The 16,355-nt window shown below is 33.2% G+C and overlaps 1 protein-coding gene across 3 annotated transcripts in view; it reads left to right on the top strand.

Moving 5' to 3' along the window:
• RGS7 (regulator of G protein signaling 7) overlaps positions 1–15,664 on the top strand; it is a 636,920-nt gene extending 621,256 nt beyond the window's left edge. Inside the window, exons 17-18 of one of the 3 annotated variants that reach the window (XM_074262504.1) lie at positions 1,204–1,284; positions 14,426–15,664. In XM_074262504.1, coding sequence (XP_074118605.1) covers positions 1,204–1,278 — 75 coding nt within the window. In that variant the 3' untranslated portion in view covers positions 1,279–1,284; positions 14,426–15,664. The remainder of the gene's footprint in view (positions 1–1,203; positions 1,285–14,425) is intronic. The other 2 variants (XM_074262502.1, XM_074262503.1) reach the window with 2 other exon arrangements.
• The last annotated feature ends 691 nt before the right edge of the window (positions 15,665–16,355 follow it).

Here is a 16,355-nt window from a genome sequence, read left to right as displayed (position 1 = left end):
CCATCAGAGATAGTCTTGATAGCAAAACATTGAAAGCTTCTGAACTGTTGCTTATCTCCAGAAATCCATAGACCAAACAAATGACAGTATAGTAGCATCTGACACTAACTTCATTTTTGACTATTCTGATTTTATTTTTATCATGCTAATTTTATGCATAGGAGGAAATCTCCTTTTCTTTTTTAAATTGCTAGCTGCAGAAAAAAAAAAAGAATAGAAAGTATTTCATTAGTGACTCTCTACTAGTACCCCCTTGATTTCTTACATGACATTTTTGTTGCAGCTTTGCATTACATCATCTTTTTATTTTCTGCTTCTTTTGTTTTGTTTTGTTTTGTTTTTGCTTTCTTTCTTTTATGGACCTTTCTTTCTTTTCCTCTGCCCACCTATCCCTCTCATATCTCAAGTAAGTTGGGCAACTCAATGGATCGCAGAACATCTTTTGAGAAACTTGCACATATGTGGTAAGTGTTTTATCCTGACAGATTAAAGATGGCTAAGTCCAATGAGATATTCTCCACTCCCAGCTTTACCCCTCACCTTTGCTCTATTGATGTCACAACAGATGAATGTGTTACGGTTACACAAATTTGGGATTTCATGCTTCCCTCTAAGCTTCCTTTTCTGTTACATCTCCCATTGCCTGATGGGGACAAGATGCTACAAAAGGAAGACAATGTGTTTGGGCTTTGGATGCTTAAAGAAGCATGAAATAGGTCATAAAAAAGGAAGAATACCAACTTTTTCTTTCTTTTTTAATCAAATAATGGAAAGACCTAGGAGGGCTCCTTTAACTTTTGCCTCATAGTTGTTCTAAAAAGAACATATGTTTCTATCCTGCTTTTCCCTCATATTGGTCTTTCTGAGAGTTAGACAAATGAAAAGAGTCTGGTTTCCTTATATCTTTCACATTTGTCATTTGTGGAAAGAATGACCTTTTGAATGGCTTAAGGAAAAGCTTATATATGAATGCCTTTTGGTAGCAGGATACAAGCCCTTAAAATGTCCCATCAATATGATTCCTCTATTCTTTATTCACAGAAAGATGTTGGAAAATATTGCATCAAAGCACATAGGAAATCAGTCACTTTCCTGCCGACACTTTCCTTTTCTCCCCCATGTGTTTTGGTGATGTCCTTGTTTTGGATCTTTCTGACCTGGTGTAAGCTCAAACTAAAGCATTCAACACATTTATTTTTATAGGGCAGAAACATCCCTATTTTCCCATGCCATAAAAACTGTACACCAACACTGAGGGCCAGCACTAACCTGTTATGAAAAGAGGTAGAACAATCTTGGTTTATACTCAAGTTTGTCTGCATTGTCTGTTGAGTCGTGCAGTTAGTTCCATGCTGCTATGTGCTTGTTGTGGCTTTTGCTGTGATGACCAGTTCAATGGAGCTCTGTGTGTGTTTTGAAATGGAAGTTGATCAGCTTCAGCAAAGATCATGGTTTTTGTTTTTAGTTACCCTAGATGAGAATAAAAGTTGGAAGTGGGTGGAGTGGGAACAGGTCACCTTTGTGAATTACTGGCTATGTCCCCCAAGTTAGAGTATCTAAAAGACTTTAAAATGGTAAGTGTTAAGAATATGTAAGATAAGATTGGGAGACAAAAGGCCTAAAATCTGAGATACTCTAGGGATAATCTGTACTCTGATACAATTTAAATTTTCAATTCCTCCAATAGAAGCCTTGACTCAGGCCTAGATTTTTAGTAATCTCAGGTCATAATCTGATTGTAAGGCATAAATAGAAAAAGTACTCCAAGTGAGGGGAAGATGTAGAGATTGAAAATAAAGCAGTGAATGCTATTTGAAACAAAAACCCCAAGTTTTTGCTTGATGGTGTGGCCATGGCATGTTGCACTGTGATTGTGTGTTGTCCAAGAAGACTGTTTCATATCAAACATTTTCTAATCATCTAATGATCTTTGAACTTTGTCTCTGAGATTGTAATCAGCATGGGTAACTGAAAGTCACAGTAGATCTTGAGAGGACAAAAGGAACAAAAAAAGAATCCACTAGTTCCTATCCCATCTCTCTACAACACGTATGCAGTACCCAAACCTGACTATAATGCCCTACTCTTACCCAAGTTATTCTATATTTTAGACTTTGCAAAAGAATTAGGTAACAAATGAGGAGAGGAATGAAATGTTTCATAGTAGTTTGCCCTCACGAATAAATGGATGATTTGGACTGGAGTTAAAAAAAAAAAATTAAAACAGGCATAGAAGAAAAGGGGAACCACTATCTCTCATATTCCCCCCAATTAACACATTGATTAATTTTATTTAAATTAACCATCTGGTCATTAACATAACCAATTATTATGTTAATGTTTTTTCCTAGTTGAAGGTTAATGCTTTTCTACTCAGAGGATTAAAGGATTTTTTGGTGCATTGGAGATCTACCACAAATCTATGGTGTTAAAACTGTTATGCATTCCTGTATATATTTTGTTCCAATGGAAATACACATGAGATTTTCAGGATGATGGGAGACTACTACATAATTTTTCATTTTCCTCAACTGGTTATTTAAAAAATCAGTACCTTTATTGCATTTTTAGGGATGTCTCTTCAGCCTATAACATATAAATTTATTATTTCCTGGAGAAAATACAACAATATGAAAGATGTATGTCACAAATCATTGAAAGAAAAAGTAGCAGTTATCTCCATGGAAGTTCATTTTGAATTCATAAACTCAGAATTCCTTCTTTCCAATAATCCTCCTCTTTGCATTACTTTCTTTGCCTTTCCTTTTTTTTTTTTTTTTTTTTTTTTTTGTCTTCTATCATCATGATTTGCTTTTAAAGTTAATAATTTACTATGTGGTATAATATGTAGCCATTTTTTATTAAGTGCTAACTGTATGTATCAAAGGGAGGAGTTAGAAACCAAGTTAAGAAGAGACAATAATTTTTTCCTTCCTTCCTTCCTTCCTTCCTTCCTTCCTTCCTTCCTTCCTTCCTTCCTTCCTTCCTTCCTTCTTTCTCATTCTTTTTCCCTCTTTCCTTGCTTCCATTTCTCTATTTAATGATTCTCCTATCCCCACCAGTGATCATTCTCTTGAAAGAAAGAAAAACAGTTAAGTAAACAATTGACAAAGATACCATACCCAAGAATCCCAACTGAATCTCCAGTTGAAGCAAGATAGTGTGTTTCCCTAGTTCTTTAGAAATGATCTTTTGGTCTAAGTTTGTGCACTAGTGAATTCTACTTTACTCCATCAACTTTCTTTCTTTACTTATTTTTAAAACACACTGCCTTATGAATCATGTTGGAAAAGAAAAAATCAGAACAAAAAGAAAAAAAAAACATGGAAGAGATTAAAAAAAAAAAGAAACAGAAAAAAAAAAAAAGGTGAAAATAATATGTGTTGATTTACAGTCTATCCCCATAGTTGTTCTGTTTCTTTTTTCTTCTGGATGCAGGTGGCATTTTCTATCCAAAGTCTAATGGGATTACCTTGGATCATTCAACCACTGACAAGAAACAATTCTTTCATAGTTGATTATCATATAGTTTTGCTGTTACAGTGTATATTGTATTCCTGGTTCTGCTTGTTTCACTTAGCATCAGTTTGTATACATCTTTTCAGGCTTTCTTAAACCATGTTCATCATTTTATATAGAACGATAATAGTTCACTACCTTCATATACCACAACTTGTTCAGCCATTCTCCAAGTGATGAGCATCTACTCATTTTCCAATTCTTTGCCACCACAAAAAGCTGCTACAAATATTTTAACACATGTGGGTCCTTTTCCCTCCTTTAATATTTCTTTGGAATACAAACCCAATTATGACACTGCTGGATCAAAAGGTATGCACAGTTTGATAGACTTTGGGCATAATTCCAGGTTGCTCTTCAGAATTTTTGGATAATTTCACAACTCTACCAACAATGTATGAGTGTCCCAGTTTTCTTACATCCCCTCCAACATTTATTATTATTTTTTTCCTCTAATCTTAGCTAATCTGAGAGGTGTGAAGTAGTACCTCAGAGTGGTTTTAATTTGCATTTCTCTAATCAAGAGTGATTTAGAGCATTTTTTTTATATGACTACAGATGGTTTTAATTTCATCATCTGAAAATCATTCATATCCTTTGACCATTTATCAGTTGGGGAATGACTGGTATTCTTATACATTTGACTAATTTCTTTATATATTTTACAAATGAGACCTTTATCAAAAACACTGGTTTTAAAAGTTTTTCCCCAGCTTTGTATTTCCCTTTTAATCTTGTTTGTTTTGATTTTGTTTGTGCAAAAACTTTTTAATTTAATATAATCAAAGTTGTCCATTTTACTTTTTATAATGTTCTTTAATTCTTCTTTGGTCATAAAATTCCTCCCTTCTCCAAAGATCTGAGAGACAAATTATCCCTTGCTCTCTTAGTTTGCTCAAGGTATCACCCTAAATGCCTAAATCATGTACCAATTTTGACCTTATTTTGGTATGGGATGTATTCATTCTATCAATTATTGCAAATACTTCACCTTTTAGTTAATTCACCCTCCTCATTAAAGTACCAAAGTGATTTATTTTTATCTGGCCAAATCAACTTGTTATATTACTTCAGTAATAAAAATCAACACTATCATTGTCTCTTGAAAGTATATTTCAGTTGCCTGATACTAGAGCTTTTACTGATTGGACAACAATGGGTCCCTATCCAAGATTCACTTGGTCATTATTTGGTCCCTCATTGGCTCAGTTTTGGCCAGAAACCGTGGGAGTCTTCCCCTCCCAAATTGATTCTTTTTTGAAACTAGGAAAAAAGAGACCATTTTTTGTCTCATTTCTTATGTAGGTTTAATCATTGAAAGGATATTGCTTCAATCAAATTGAGACCTGTCCGAGACCTTAATTTAAAAAGTCCAAGGTCTCCCACTGCATCTAAGTCCATCTCTAGTCATCTTTATCTTGCCACTGGATTCAGATGGCTCCAGAAAAGAAAGTGAGGCAGGTGACCTTGCACAGCCCTCCCTCATTTAAATCCAGTTCATTTGTATGTCATGGTATCAAATCTCTGACGTCATAGCTTTCTTTGAGAATGAAGGACAAACAACAGCAACTTTTGATTAATTCATAATCTTTTATTTTTTATTTCTCAGACCATAATTCCTAAGAGACAGATCTTCATGATTTATCCATTTGCATCTCCCTTAATAGAGTGCCTAATGCTTATCAAGCCTATAATAAAGGTTTTTCATTTCTTCATTCATTGCTTAAGTCCTTATTATCACTAAAATAAGACATTAGCTCCCTTTAAGAGTCTTTATTTCAGACTCTTCACAAACTGTCTCCAAATTATCTTACCAGCCTCAAAAAACATTACACACATTCCCATGTTATGCAGTATAGCCAGGCGGTTATTCTAGTTTGTTTTTTTTTTGTTTTTGTTTTTGTTTTTGTTTTTTCATATTTATCTCCCAGTTCATGACTTTGCAGGCTTGGGTTGAACTCTTACTTCACTTCAATCTATTGGAATTCTTTGTTTCCATTCAGATCATCATATGAATTCTCTGCTTATCTACCTAAGTTCCTATTGGTTTATCTCTCAATATTACTTTGTAATACAAATGATATATATTTACATAGATTATATATTTATTTAGTATACATCTTTAGACACTATACTACCTACAGTGTAAGGGGTGTGAGCCTAGGCAAGTGATTCAAGCTCTCATTCAGTTTCCTCATTTGTAAAATTAGGCAATAAAAACACCTTCCAAGTTATTTCTCCCTAAGGATAAAATGAAGATAATATTTATTTTTGTATCCTAGCACCTATTATAGTTTCTGTCACATAATAGCTATTTAAAAATGCTTACTTATTGAGCAATTGATTGGAGTAAATTCATTCTGGTCCTAAATAAAAAGAATTTAGATTATGAGCAGAAAATATTAACTTTAGAATTTCATTAATTCATCTAAAAAAAGCAATCTACTATAGGCTTAATTGGTATTAATCATTCCAATAATACCAATATCTATTTTAAGTACCTAGAAAACCAGGAAAGAAAGAAATCCTGAAATTTCTTTTTAAAATACTTTTAATCTTATTTAATATTTGGGATACAAAGCAGAATCATGAAGCTTTGCTGCATATTATTGTGAGATATTATAACAGGTTCCTATGTGAGATACTAGAATCCTATTTCAAATGAAATTTTTAAAAGGGTTAATTGTAGTTCTGAGTTTCATCCAATAAACTCATAAAAGTCATTGCTAAATAAACCAGGACATCAACAGCATGGCCAAAGATACAGATCATGAACTTGAAGTCAGAAAGACCTAAGTTCAAATGCTGCTTTATATACTTTATTAGCTATGTGATTCTGATCAAATCATTTAACCTCTTCATGTCTCAATGTTCTCCTCTGTAAAATGAGGGAATTGGAATTCTAAAGGTCATTACTGGCTCAGAATTCATGACACTATAATACAGGCTTAATGACCACTCCATTTCCTTTAATGTAGGTCCCCACCTTAGGGAAGGAGAGACAAAATTTAATATCTTAAAAAATGTCAACAGCCATATTTTATACAACTGATACTATTGAAGATATAACAAAAAAAATCCCTATAAAGTGTTGTATGTTTACTAATATTATAAAGAATCAGAAAAAGTCTGTGATCAGATGAAAAACTCTAATAGGAAAGTGATTGATACAAGATGTAAATCTACAATGTAAATACCCTACGGGGCACTTAGTGCCCCCATCTTTTCTAATTAAATGCCATGGGATTTATTGTCTAAGAGGAGAAAATATGACAATAAGTAAGCTGCATTAGTTATGACACCAAAGAAACTAAAGGGGAAACAATTTACAAGATGGTTATTGGCTTTCCTCACCATAAAAAACATTGGCAAATCCAGTTAGAAGGGTGCAGATATACTGAAAGTCTGAGGAAAGTTGAACTCTTTCCAATTCTCTTTCTTTTCTCAGAGATTTCAAAATCATCTAACCTATCATTTTATTGTAGAGTTATAGACACATACATCTTGTTTAATTGACAAGGTTTGATGAAGTCTTGTTTAAGAACAGAATGACTTCATTTTTATAGGATGTCATTAAATGATCAGCGGTTGGCAAATATGAATACCTAGTTTAGACAACAGGTTCATACTTTATTTTATTATTATTATTATTATTATTATTATTGGTGTAGCTTAATCCTTACCTGTCTTGTAAATTCTATGGATTGAACAGTGTTGTAGCACCTTTAGATCAAGAATAGCCTTGGGATGCTTCTTGAGGAGCCATAGATGTTTTGGGATATTTGATCATCACTGCCACATGTATGAGTAGAGGAAAACCTTGTAGCACTTTTCAAGAAGTACAACACAGTTTAGCTAAAAATGGAAAACACTTATTAAGTTCATACTATGTGTCAGACACTTGATAGAAAGTGGGAACAAAGAAACCAAAATAAAACAATCCCTGCCCTCAAGGAACTTACTTTTTTTTTTTTTTTTTTTTTTTTTACCCTCAAAAAAAATTTAGAAGCTACTAAAAGGTTCTAAATATAGAAAGTAACTTACCCTAAATTCACAGGTAGTTAAGTTGGATAGCCAGGTTTCAAATTCAGAACTGTTAGCTCCAGGGTCACACAGCTAGGAAGTGTTAAGTATCTGATATTAGATTTGAACTCAGGTCCCCCTGACTTCAGGGCCAGTGCTCTATCCACTGCACCACCTAGCTGCCCTGAATGTTAGGGTTTTTTTTTTGTTTGTTTTTTTTTTTATAACTTTTTATTGACTGAACATACATGGGTAATTTTTTACAACATTGTCCCTTCTACTCACTTCTGTTCTGACTTTTTTTAACTGAGGAGACAAAAAAATATACATAGAACCAGTGAAGCTAGGTAGGGGTGGGAGAACAGAACTATAGGTTTGTACTAAGAGGTTCTCTCACCACTTCAGGGTGAATTCTGGATGTCTAACTTAAAAGAAATACTCAGAACCACATTGTAGCCCACATCCTCTTTCTTAAATATTATCACATAATTTTTCAATTCAACAAATAATGGTAACAAAAATAAAGCTGAAAAATTCTTTTTTTTTTAATCCATAGTAGGCTCTTCTTAATGTCATATTATCACAATTTGCCTAATTTATTTTTATAAATTGCACACAACTTTATTTTGAATGGCTGCTACTAAGGCCATGCATTTTTTTTTTTTTAATATGAGGTTAGTTAGCTCAGCAAACGTGATAATTAAACATTCAGAAATCTTGTCAGTGATGACAGACTTTTCCATATCGTGCCCATTCTTTCTTTCCTTACTTCTCAAAGGAAAAAGTTGCCTTCTCCTTTACATTAGCTGTGTCTCTGCTTGTAACTTTGGTCCTATTTCATCCTGTCTCATCTAGGAATTTTCTCCTTTTGATCACGTTGTCTTTCTCAATTTTCAGTTGAAAATATCTCCTTCGCTTTTGCTTACAAATATATTCACATCTTATATAACTCAAGGATAAATAAAACAAAACAAAACCACACTCTAGTAGACTCTACCATTTCTTAAAGCTATTATGTTATGATTCTCTTTCTTTTCACAGTGAAAATCAATTGCCCACAATTAAGAAAGTTGGATTAAAAGAAATTAAACAGATTAGTTTACGTGCTTTATTGGTCTGAGTACTGAATATCTATGCTCTTTTTTGATTGCTGTCTTTAATAAACATTATTATTGTTATTATTATTAGCATTTTTGGTGCATAGGGATTTGATAAAGGAGAGAGAATAAACATTAAGTGCTCAGTAGCACTTAATAAGCACTCTGTTAAGGATTGCACATATATTATCTCATTCAATCCTCACAATAATCTTACGAATTAGGTACTATTATTATCCCCCTCTTGCATTTGAAAAAAACTAAGAGAGACAAAAATTAAGTGACTTGTCTAGCATCACAGAGCTGGTAAGTTCTTGAAGGCTGAATTTGCATTCAAGTTTTCCTGACTTCCTGAATTTTAGCATTACTCCCCTGTACCAATTTGATTTTCATTCTTAATTTCTTCATGTGTGTAGTTGTACTAGTTGTTATAGGATGTTTGTGCTAGAAATTTCAATGTCATATTTCTTTGTCTCAGTCACCTATTCCAAGTCCCCATGCAGGATACACAAAACCCTTTTTTTTCCTAGAAGGGAACTTTATAAATCTAATGGTATGTTTCTTTTTTTCTATTTTTATCATTTTTGTTTAGTTTCATATTAGTACTTTGAAGCATACTTTGAAAAAGGGCAAACAATAAACACAGAAAAACAGATATAAGTATATGCACTCCCAAAGCCATTTCTTTAAAAGTTTGGTGGGCCCCAAAGATTATTATGCTAAGTTAAATTTGTCTTATTTATGTCATCTATTTTGGCCTCCCCCCCCCTTTTTTGAGTCCATGGTTAAATGTGCTCAAAATGTGCCAAAAATAATAAACAGATTAGATTACTCCTATAATTTTTCAACAAAAAACAAGCAAAGCAAATAGGACTTGTAATAATTCCTGGAAACTGAAAATCTCCAAATTACATTGGCTTCTTTCTTGGGAGTAAAAATGATTCAACTGCTCATTATTTTTCTGGTAAGCTCTGACTTTTCCAAATCCAGGTTTGGAAATCAAAACAAATAAATGAAATTTTTTTTTAATTGATTTTCCATTGGAAATTAAAAAAAAAAATACCCTATATTTGTGATTACAATTCAGAGAATTACTGCTATTCTTTGAAAAATATATCAACTTGGACAACATCATAGTTTTAGTAACTGGTCTCTATCTTAGATTTCTTCTGTACTCGTTGGTCAGTAGCTCCAATACTCTTTCTCTCCACAACCTATCAGACACTTGAATCCTGAACTGACATAGAAAAACTGAACCCCAGATTGATTTGCCTAAGGTCATAAAGCTAGTGTCAAAGGCAGGTTGCAAATTCAGGTCTTAGTGATTTAGAGAACTTCACTCTACCAAACCATGAAATGCTATTGTGGGATAGAGGAAAATAAGAATTAATAGCTGGAATGTGAATATATTATAGACAGCCTGAAGACCAAACAAGTTTCGATGGATGATACAATGAGGATTTTCCATCACCAAACCAGTACTATCTTATTAATGGTTATAGTCTTAGAGTATATGTTTGACCCTAAACTCAGTACTTTTTAAACATACTGTGGTAATATGAGAAAGTAGAATTTAAGTGACCAAAAAAGAAAATTAGGGAACTCTCAAACAAAATCAAAATAAACTTTAGAATCTCTTGGTTCCTATATCTAATCTGGAGCTAATAGGCCATTATGAGACCCTTACTAGATTACAGCATTCTGTGGGAAAAATTAAGGAGTGATATTAAAAAAAGAAAAAAAAATACTAGCTAAAAGACACTTTCATCAAACTGTATAGATAGTTATAACTGTTGGGAGGTAGTTAAAGAATAAAAATATTCAGAATAACTGAATTTGTAGGATTTTAAATTGAAAGAGATTTTACCAAATCCTCTAATTTAATACCTTTGTTTTTTGAAATGAGGAAATTGGATTAATTCAATTATGAATTATTAAGTACCTATTATGTATTGGGCACAGTGTTAGTCACAAAACATAAAAAGACAAAACTAAAATTGCTTCTACCCTCAAAAAAAGATTTAGAAGCTACTAAAAGTTTCTAAAGATAGGAAGTAACTTACCCTAAATTCACAGGTAGTAAGTTGGATAGCCAGGTTTCAAATTCAGAACTGTTAGCTCCAAATCATGTCTCTTTTGTCTCTACCATACTATTTTCTTAATATATTCCCTTAAGTGCTTCTAATTTCATGCCTTAACATGTCTCTCAGTGTACTCACTTCCCCTGTCTGGGCAACACTCTTATTAATTTAGCTAAACAAGCCAACAAATGGGGTTTACTAATTACTTGAATGCTTACTTCTTCCTTACAAAATTCATTTAGTTCTTCAGAAAAGGAGGTAGTCTAGTGTTTCTTCTCACTGAGGTTATAGCTCAAAATCTACCCTGATATAATTCTCCATTATCATCATCTTGGTGGTATTTTCTCAAAGCTTAGCTTTCCATCTGAGCTATTTGCTAATGAATTATCTATTTTAGCATGTAATTACTTCTTTTAAAACTTGAAGGAATGGCTTTAGCAAGGTGTTCAGCAAAATCTGAATACCAAGAACTTTACTAAATAGAAGCATGTATTCTATGTCACATTAAGAAAATGGTATTAGTATTATTTTTTTTACAGGGGATCTGGAAAACTTTGTCTTTATTTGATAGTTTTGTGGTTTGTAATGATGTTTTATGTTCAGTTGCATGCCAGGTAACAGTCTGAGGTTTGTTTTATCCTTGAATTAGTTCTATGCTTTTTTTTTCAAGTATATGGTCCATTTATTGGTCATTGTGTAACTTCCCTGGATGAATTGAGGACATAGTCTTTTGATTTCTTTATGCTATTATTGTGAGTTCTCTTTTTGACTCTAAAGGTTTCTACTTTCACTAAAGTTTCTTAGCCTTTAGTATTAGGAAAGAATAAATATGTCATACATAATGTGCATAAACATTTGGCTAAAAATCTGTGTTATTTATAAATTTGATTTGAGAGACACTTAAAACCATTATTAGTAAAAGCCATTGATTTTTCTTGTTAGTTCTTGGACCCAGGAATTTGAAATTTAGCTATAAAAATTCCACTCATTCTTTAGCTTGGCAAAATTGTGAAAAGATTATTAGCAGTAGCTAAATTTATATAGTTTCCAAGAAATCTTACTGACAAATTACTGTTACCAAATTATTAAAATTTGAATAGTTTCTCTTGGACCTATAACTAAACCTGATTTCCCTTCACCCCACCCTCCCCACACCATCCATTTGAGATTTTTTCTTTTAACAGAATGAGTATCCTAAAACACATAGAGCTCATGTTTTTATTTGAATAACCATCCATATATTTCTTCTTTCTAGAGGCACATACATGGCTCAGTGAATGAAAATGGAGCTAAGAAAACCTAAGTTCAAATTTGATCCCAATCACTTATTAGTTGTGTGATTGTAGATAAGTCACTTACCCATTGTCTGTCTCAGTTTTCTCAACTAAAAGTGGGTATAAAGCTATCACCAACTCCCAGGGTGGTTATGAGGAACAAATTAAAAATATATATTTATAAAGTGCTTAGAATAGTGCTAAGCATATACCAAAATACTTAATCTTTCCTTCCTTTCTGCCAGTCTGGAAAGTCCTCTTTTTATCCTTTCTTCTTTCTTTTTTCCTTCATTCTTTCCCTCCCCCCAAAATAGGTATTATTATTATTATTATTATTATTATTATTATTATTATTATTATTATTTCTAAGATATATTGTAATGAGATAGAGTTTTCAAAAGAATGGATCTGACTGAGGTTAAGATATTTCTTTTTATATTAAAAGAAGTATTATCTTGGATACATAGAATGTCATTCATTTGTTTCAGGTAGTCCTGTGATTAATACAACAAACATTTGTAACTTTCTTGTTCAATCAAATCTTTCACATCCCAACTCTATGAATTTTTAAAATGTATTTTTGTGTTCCTATGCTGAATCAAGTTTTTAAAAATGTATTTACTGGGCTATCAGCATATATGGTCCATTAATATCAGTACAACATCAATAGAATTTAATGAGGATCCTTAGTTTATTGAGTGGAGTCAGAAAAACCTGGGTTCATAAGCAGCTTCTGATCCTTACTAGATTTAGAGCAAAGTATTTAATCTCTGTATATCTCAGGCAACTCCCCAGAGCATGTATCTCCTTAGTTCTAACAGATTAACACTTTGCAAAAAAAATCACTCAGTTAATATTACTCTATAAAATTATCAGATAAACTTCAGCTTAGAAACAGGAAAGTGTTTTTTTTTGTCTTTTAATTTTTCTTTCAGCATTATGCGGTTGTTTGAGTGCCTGGAAATAGAAGAAAAAGCAGGTTGATTTTTGCCATCCTACACAACAGCAACTTTCTATATAGTCAGAAGCAGAATGCTTTTGGGGTCTCAATGCCTTAAAGAAATACTGTAACTATGATAGGAAATGTGTGCTTCCTTTATTAGTTGAGGCCATATATACTTGCAAGTTGCCTGTTGTTCCGACATTTCCATTTTTCTTTTTCCTTTTTTAACACAAAAACTGAAAAATTAGGATAGACCTTAATTTATACTTTGGCTTTTTCCATCTCTCATATTAAAAGCTAAGATAAGCTCCCAAAATCTATTACTCATTGGTAGTGACTGATGTGAAAATTAACAAGAGAGATTGAATTAATCCTTAAACAGGCATGTTGTGGTTGTTATTGTTGTTCAGTATATTTGTTGGCAGTTGAATGTTCTTACAGTTTACTCAAATGTTTTCACTTCTAAAAATAATGCCCTTTGAGTAATGATTCCTTCTCTGTCAGCTCTCCCTCATCATATCGTGAGGACATAGCAGAGTTTTGTCTCATCTTTTTGTGTGTGTGTGTGTGATTAGAATGCAATATTGCCTTGGCCTTCAACCTTGATTCTACCCTACAGGAAACAAAATTTCCATTCTATAAATTATGTAGATATCTGAGTATACTAGAGCACTTTCTATTTTAGATTAATGTTTTGTAATATGAGGTTTTTAAAAATAACCAGCCTACAGAATGCCTATCTGATATTTAAAAATTATTACTGGAGGGTGAAAAATTATCTTTGTAGGCAGGCACTCTTGCTCTTTCCAGTGATGAAGACTTATATGATAGGAAATGGGAAACTGATGAGATTCCCTCAAATTAGAAAGATAGTTAATTCCTTCATTTCTCCCTTTCATTTTGTGGAATAGTCAGAGCTTTAACTCACAGTTCCTATCACTTAAAATCAGTAAATTCCATCCTACTTTTTTTTTTAAATCAGATATTAAACCCATTAGTCTCAACCAACACAGATTTTGACAAATACGTGTTTAGTTGCCTAGAAAAAAATAAAAATATTTTCATGCCATCATCCTTTTGTTCCTAAGACAGGGAGTCTTCTGAAAAATGTCCTATCTGAAAAGTCATTATCTTAGATTGTTGTATTTGATAGATATGACAAAAGCAGGCTTAGGTATTGAATCATTGCTATGCATAAATGGAATGTTTATGGACATGTTTATGATTTGCTAATCTGTGCTGTGAAATCATCAGTCTGTTTGCAATGGGTGGGATGGGAAAGGGGGAGAGAGGGAGGGTAAATTTTGTCCAATGGCTAAAAAATTAAGCAAAGGTGTACCTTAGGGGCCCCATTTCAACCCTGGTACTGGATTGATTGCCTAGGATTTCATAATGTCCCATTCAACACCAGAGGGCTGCTGTTGAGCAGGTTTTCAGTGATCATGCCTGTTTTCTGTTTCTTTGTTTGTGTTCTTATCTTTTCCTCAGGGGAAATCGCTCACATCCAAGAGGTTAACCAGTCTAGTTCAGTCTTATTAAAAGGATCTACTTGTAGCATGGACCCAGCCTCGAATCATTATACACACTTTGTAGCTCACTAAGTCCCTGGATCAGAGGACATTAGACCAAGATGTTGCATGAGCAAAGGACTGGATATGTTCTCTTTTGCCTCCACTGAAGCATTACAGACTCCGAGGGATTCTATCTCTTCTCACCACTTCCAATTCCAATCTTGTCTGTTCACTTCCTCCTTCATATCAAGCTGGATCTGTGTATTATTTTTCTGCAAGTTCAAGTACAGTGACAATTTTTTTTTGAAAGATTCTCCTAGACACAGAGTTCATTTAAAAAAAAAATGCAGTAAATCCCAACCTGGAAGAATTGTAAAAATATATATATACATATATGAATAAATATGCTTATGGCATCAGATTTATTGAGCAGTAAATTAGCACAGGTTTCATTTCACTATGTATTCCCAGTCAGAAAAACAACAACAACAACAACAACAACAACAACAACTGCGTCTTTGTCTGTCATCTGTACTCTCCGTTAATGTTTCTTGCATTTATTTTTATACCATCTTTAAAAGAGAAACACCTTTTACTCCAAATGTATTAAAGTTGGTCCCTTCTCTGTAAATCTGTGTATGTTTATATTGTTGTTTTATCTTTCATTAAAAGATGCAGAATCTTGTTCCTTTTGTAACCTTGGGCTTCAGTTTTAAACTGACTGACCAATTGTTATTAAGGTGTCTCTCACTGAGCTGCCCTAGTTTCCAGCAGACCACAGCAAATTTGCATTGGATCAAGGAACTAGTCCTCAAATGTAGATGTTGGATAGGTATACTTGTCAGCTTTCAAAGTTTTATGTTTCAGAGGTAGGGGGAAAAAGTCACCTGTTCTCTCAGCAAAGAAAATAATTTGCTATTTCAATTGAATTCAAAAATCATTTATTATCTACCTACACTATATCAAACATTTTCTTAAAGAATTAAAGACAAACCAACAACAGCAACAACAATAGTTTCTTCATAGAAAGGAGAACAAAGATACACATAAGTAAACAAAAATGTATTTCTAAAATAAATTTATTATAATTTGAGGAAGTGTGGAACACTAATAACTGGGGAAGTCTTCTTGAAAATGTGGTTCCTAAGTACAGTATTGAAGGGAACTATTATGTGAGACAGTGAAGAGAAATATTCCGTACATGATTGAGGAAATTTCTTTTTTTTTCTTTTTCTTTCTTTTTTTTTTTTTGAGGCTGGGGTTAAGTGACTTGCCCAGGGTCATACAGCTAGGAGGTGTTAAGTGTCTGAGATCACATTTGAACTCCGGTCCTCCTGAATTCAAGGCTGGTGCTCTATCCACTGCGCCACCTAGCTGCCCCGATTGAGGAAATTTCAAAAGGAAAATCTCTCCACAGAAATAGAAAATGAAACAGAATGTATAGTGAATAGCAAGAAGACCAGTTTGCTGCTTAGTTCTTTGGGATTTCATTTATCCTTCTTAACAGGTGACTCTTTGCATTCAGAAAAACAACTATATGAAATGACAAATGAAACTTCTTAGAGGAGAATTATGAAAGGATCAGAATCAGAGTTCTTATTCCATTGTTTTCCACTGAAACCACCCTGCCAATTCTATCACCCAACATTATCCCACTACCTAGGTTGTGTGAGGAAAGCAGTCATTTTGTCATTTAACCTAGAGAATTAACTTTTCAACCTCTTCTCACCTCTTCCTTGCTATATATTTTTTTTTCCAAGTGCAACATTTTCCCCAACACCATTGGAGCAGAGTACTCTTATCTGATGGAGGAGAAACCTACCTTATCCTTACCTAAACTACTTGCCTATGCACAAGACACCATATTGAAATTTCTTGATGTGATGCTAATCTGGTGCCCAGATTGC

Source organism: Sminthopsis crassicaudata, chromosome 4, assembly GCF_048593235.1.
Source record: "Sminthopsis crassicaudata isolate SCR6 chromosome 4, ASM4859323v1, whole genome shotgun sequence".
Lineage (NCBI taxonomy): Eukaryota > Metazoa > Chordata > Mammalia > Dasyuromorphia > Dasyuridae > Sminthopsis > Sminthopsis crassicaudata.
The sequence above is the reverse complement of the archived record's forward strand: the minus strand, read 5'-3'. Positions and strand labels throughout refer to the sequence as shown.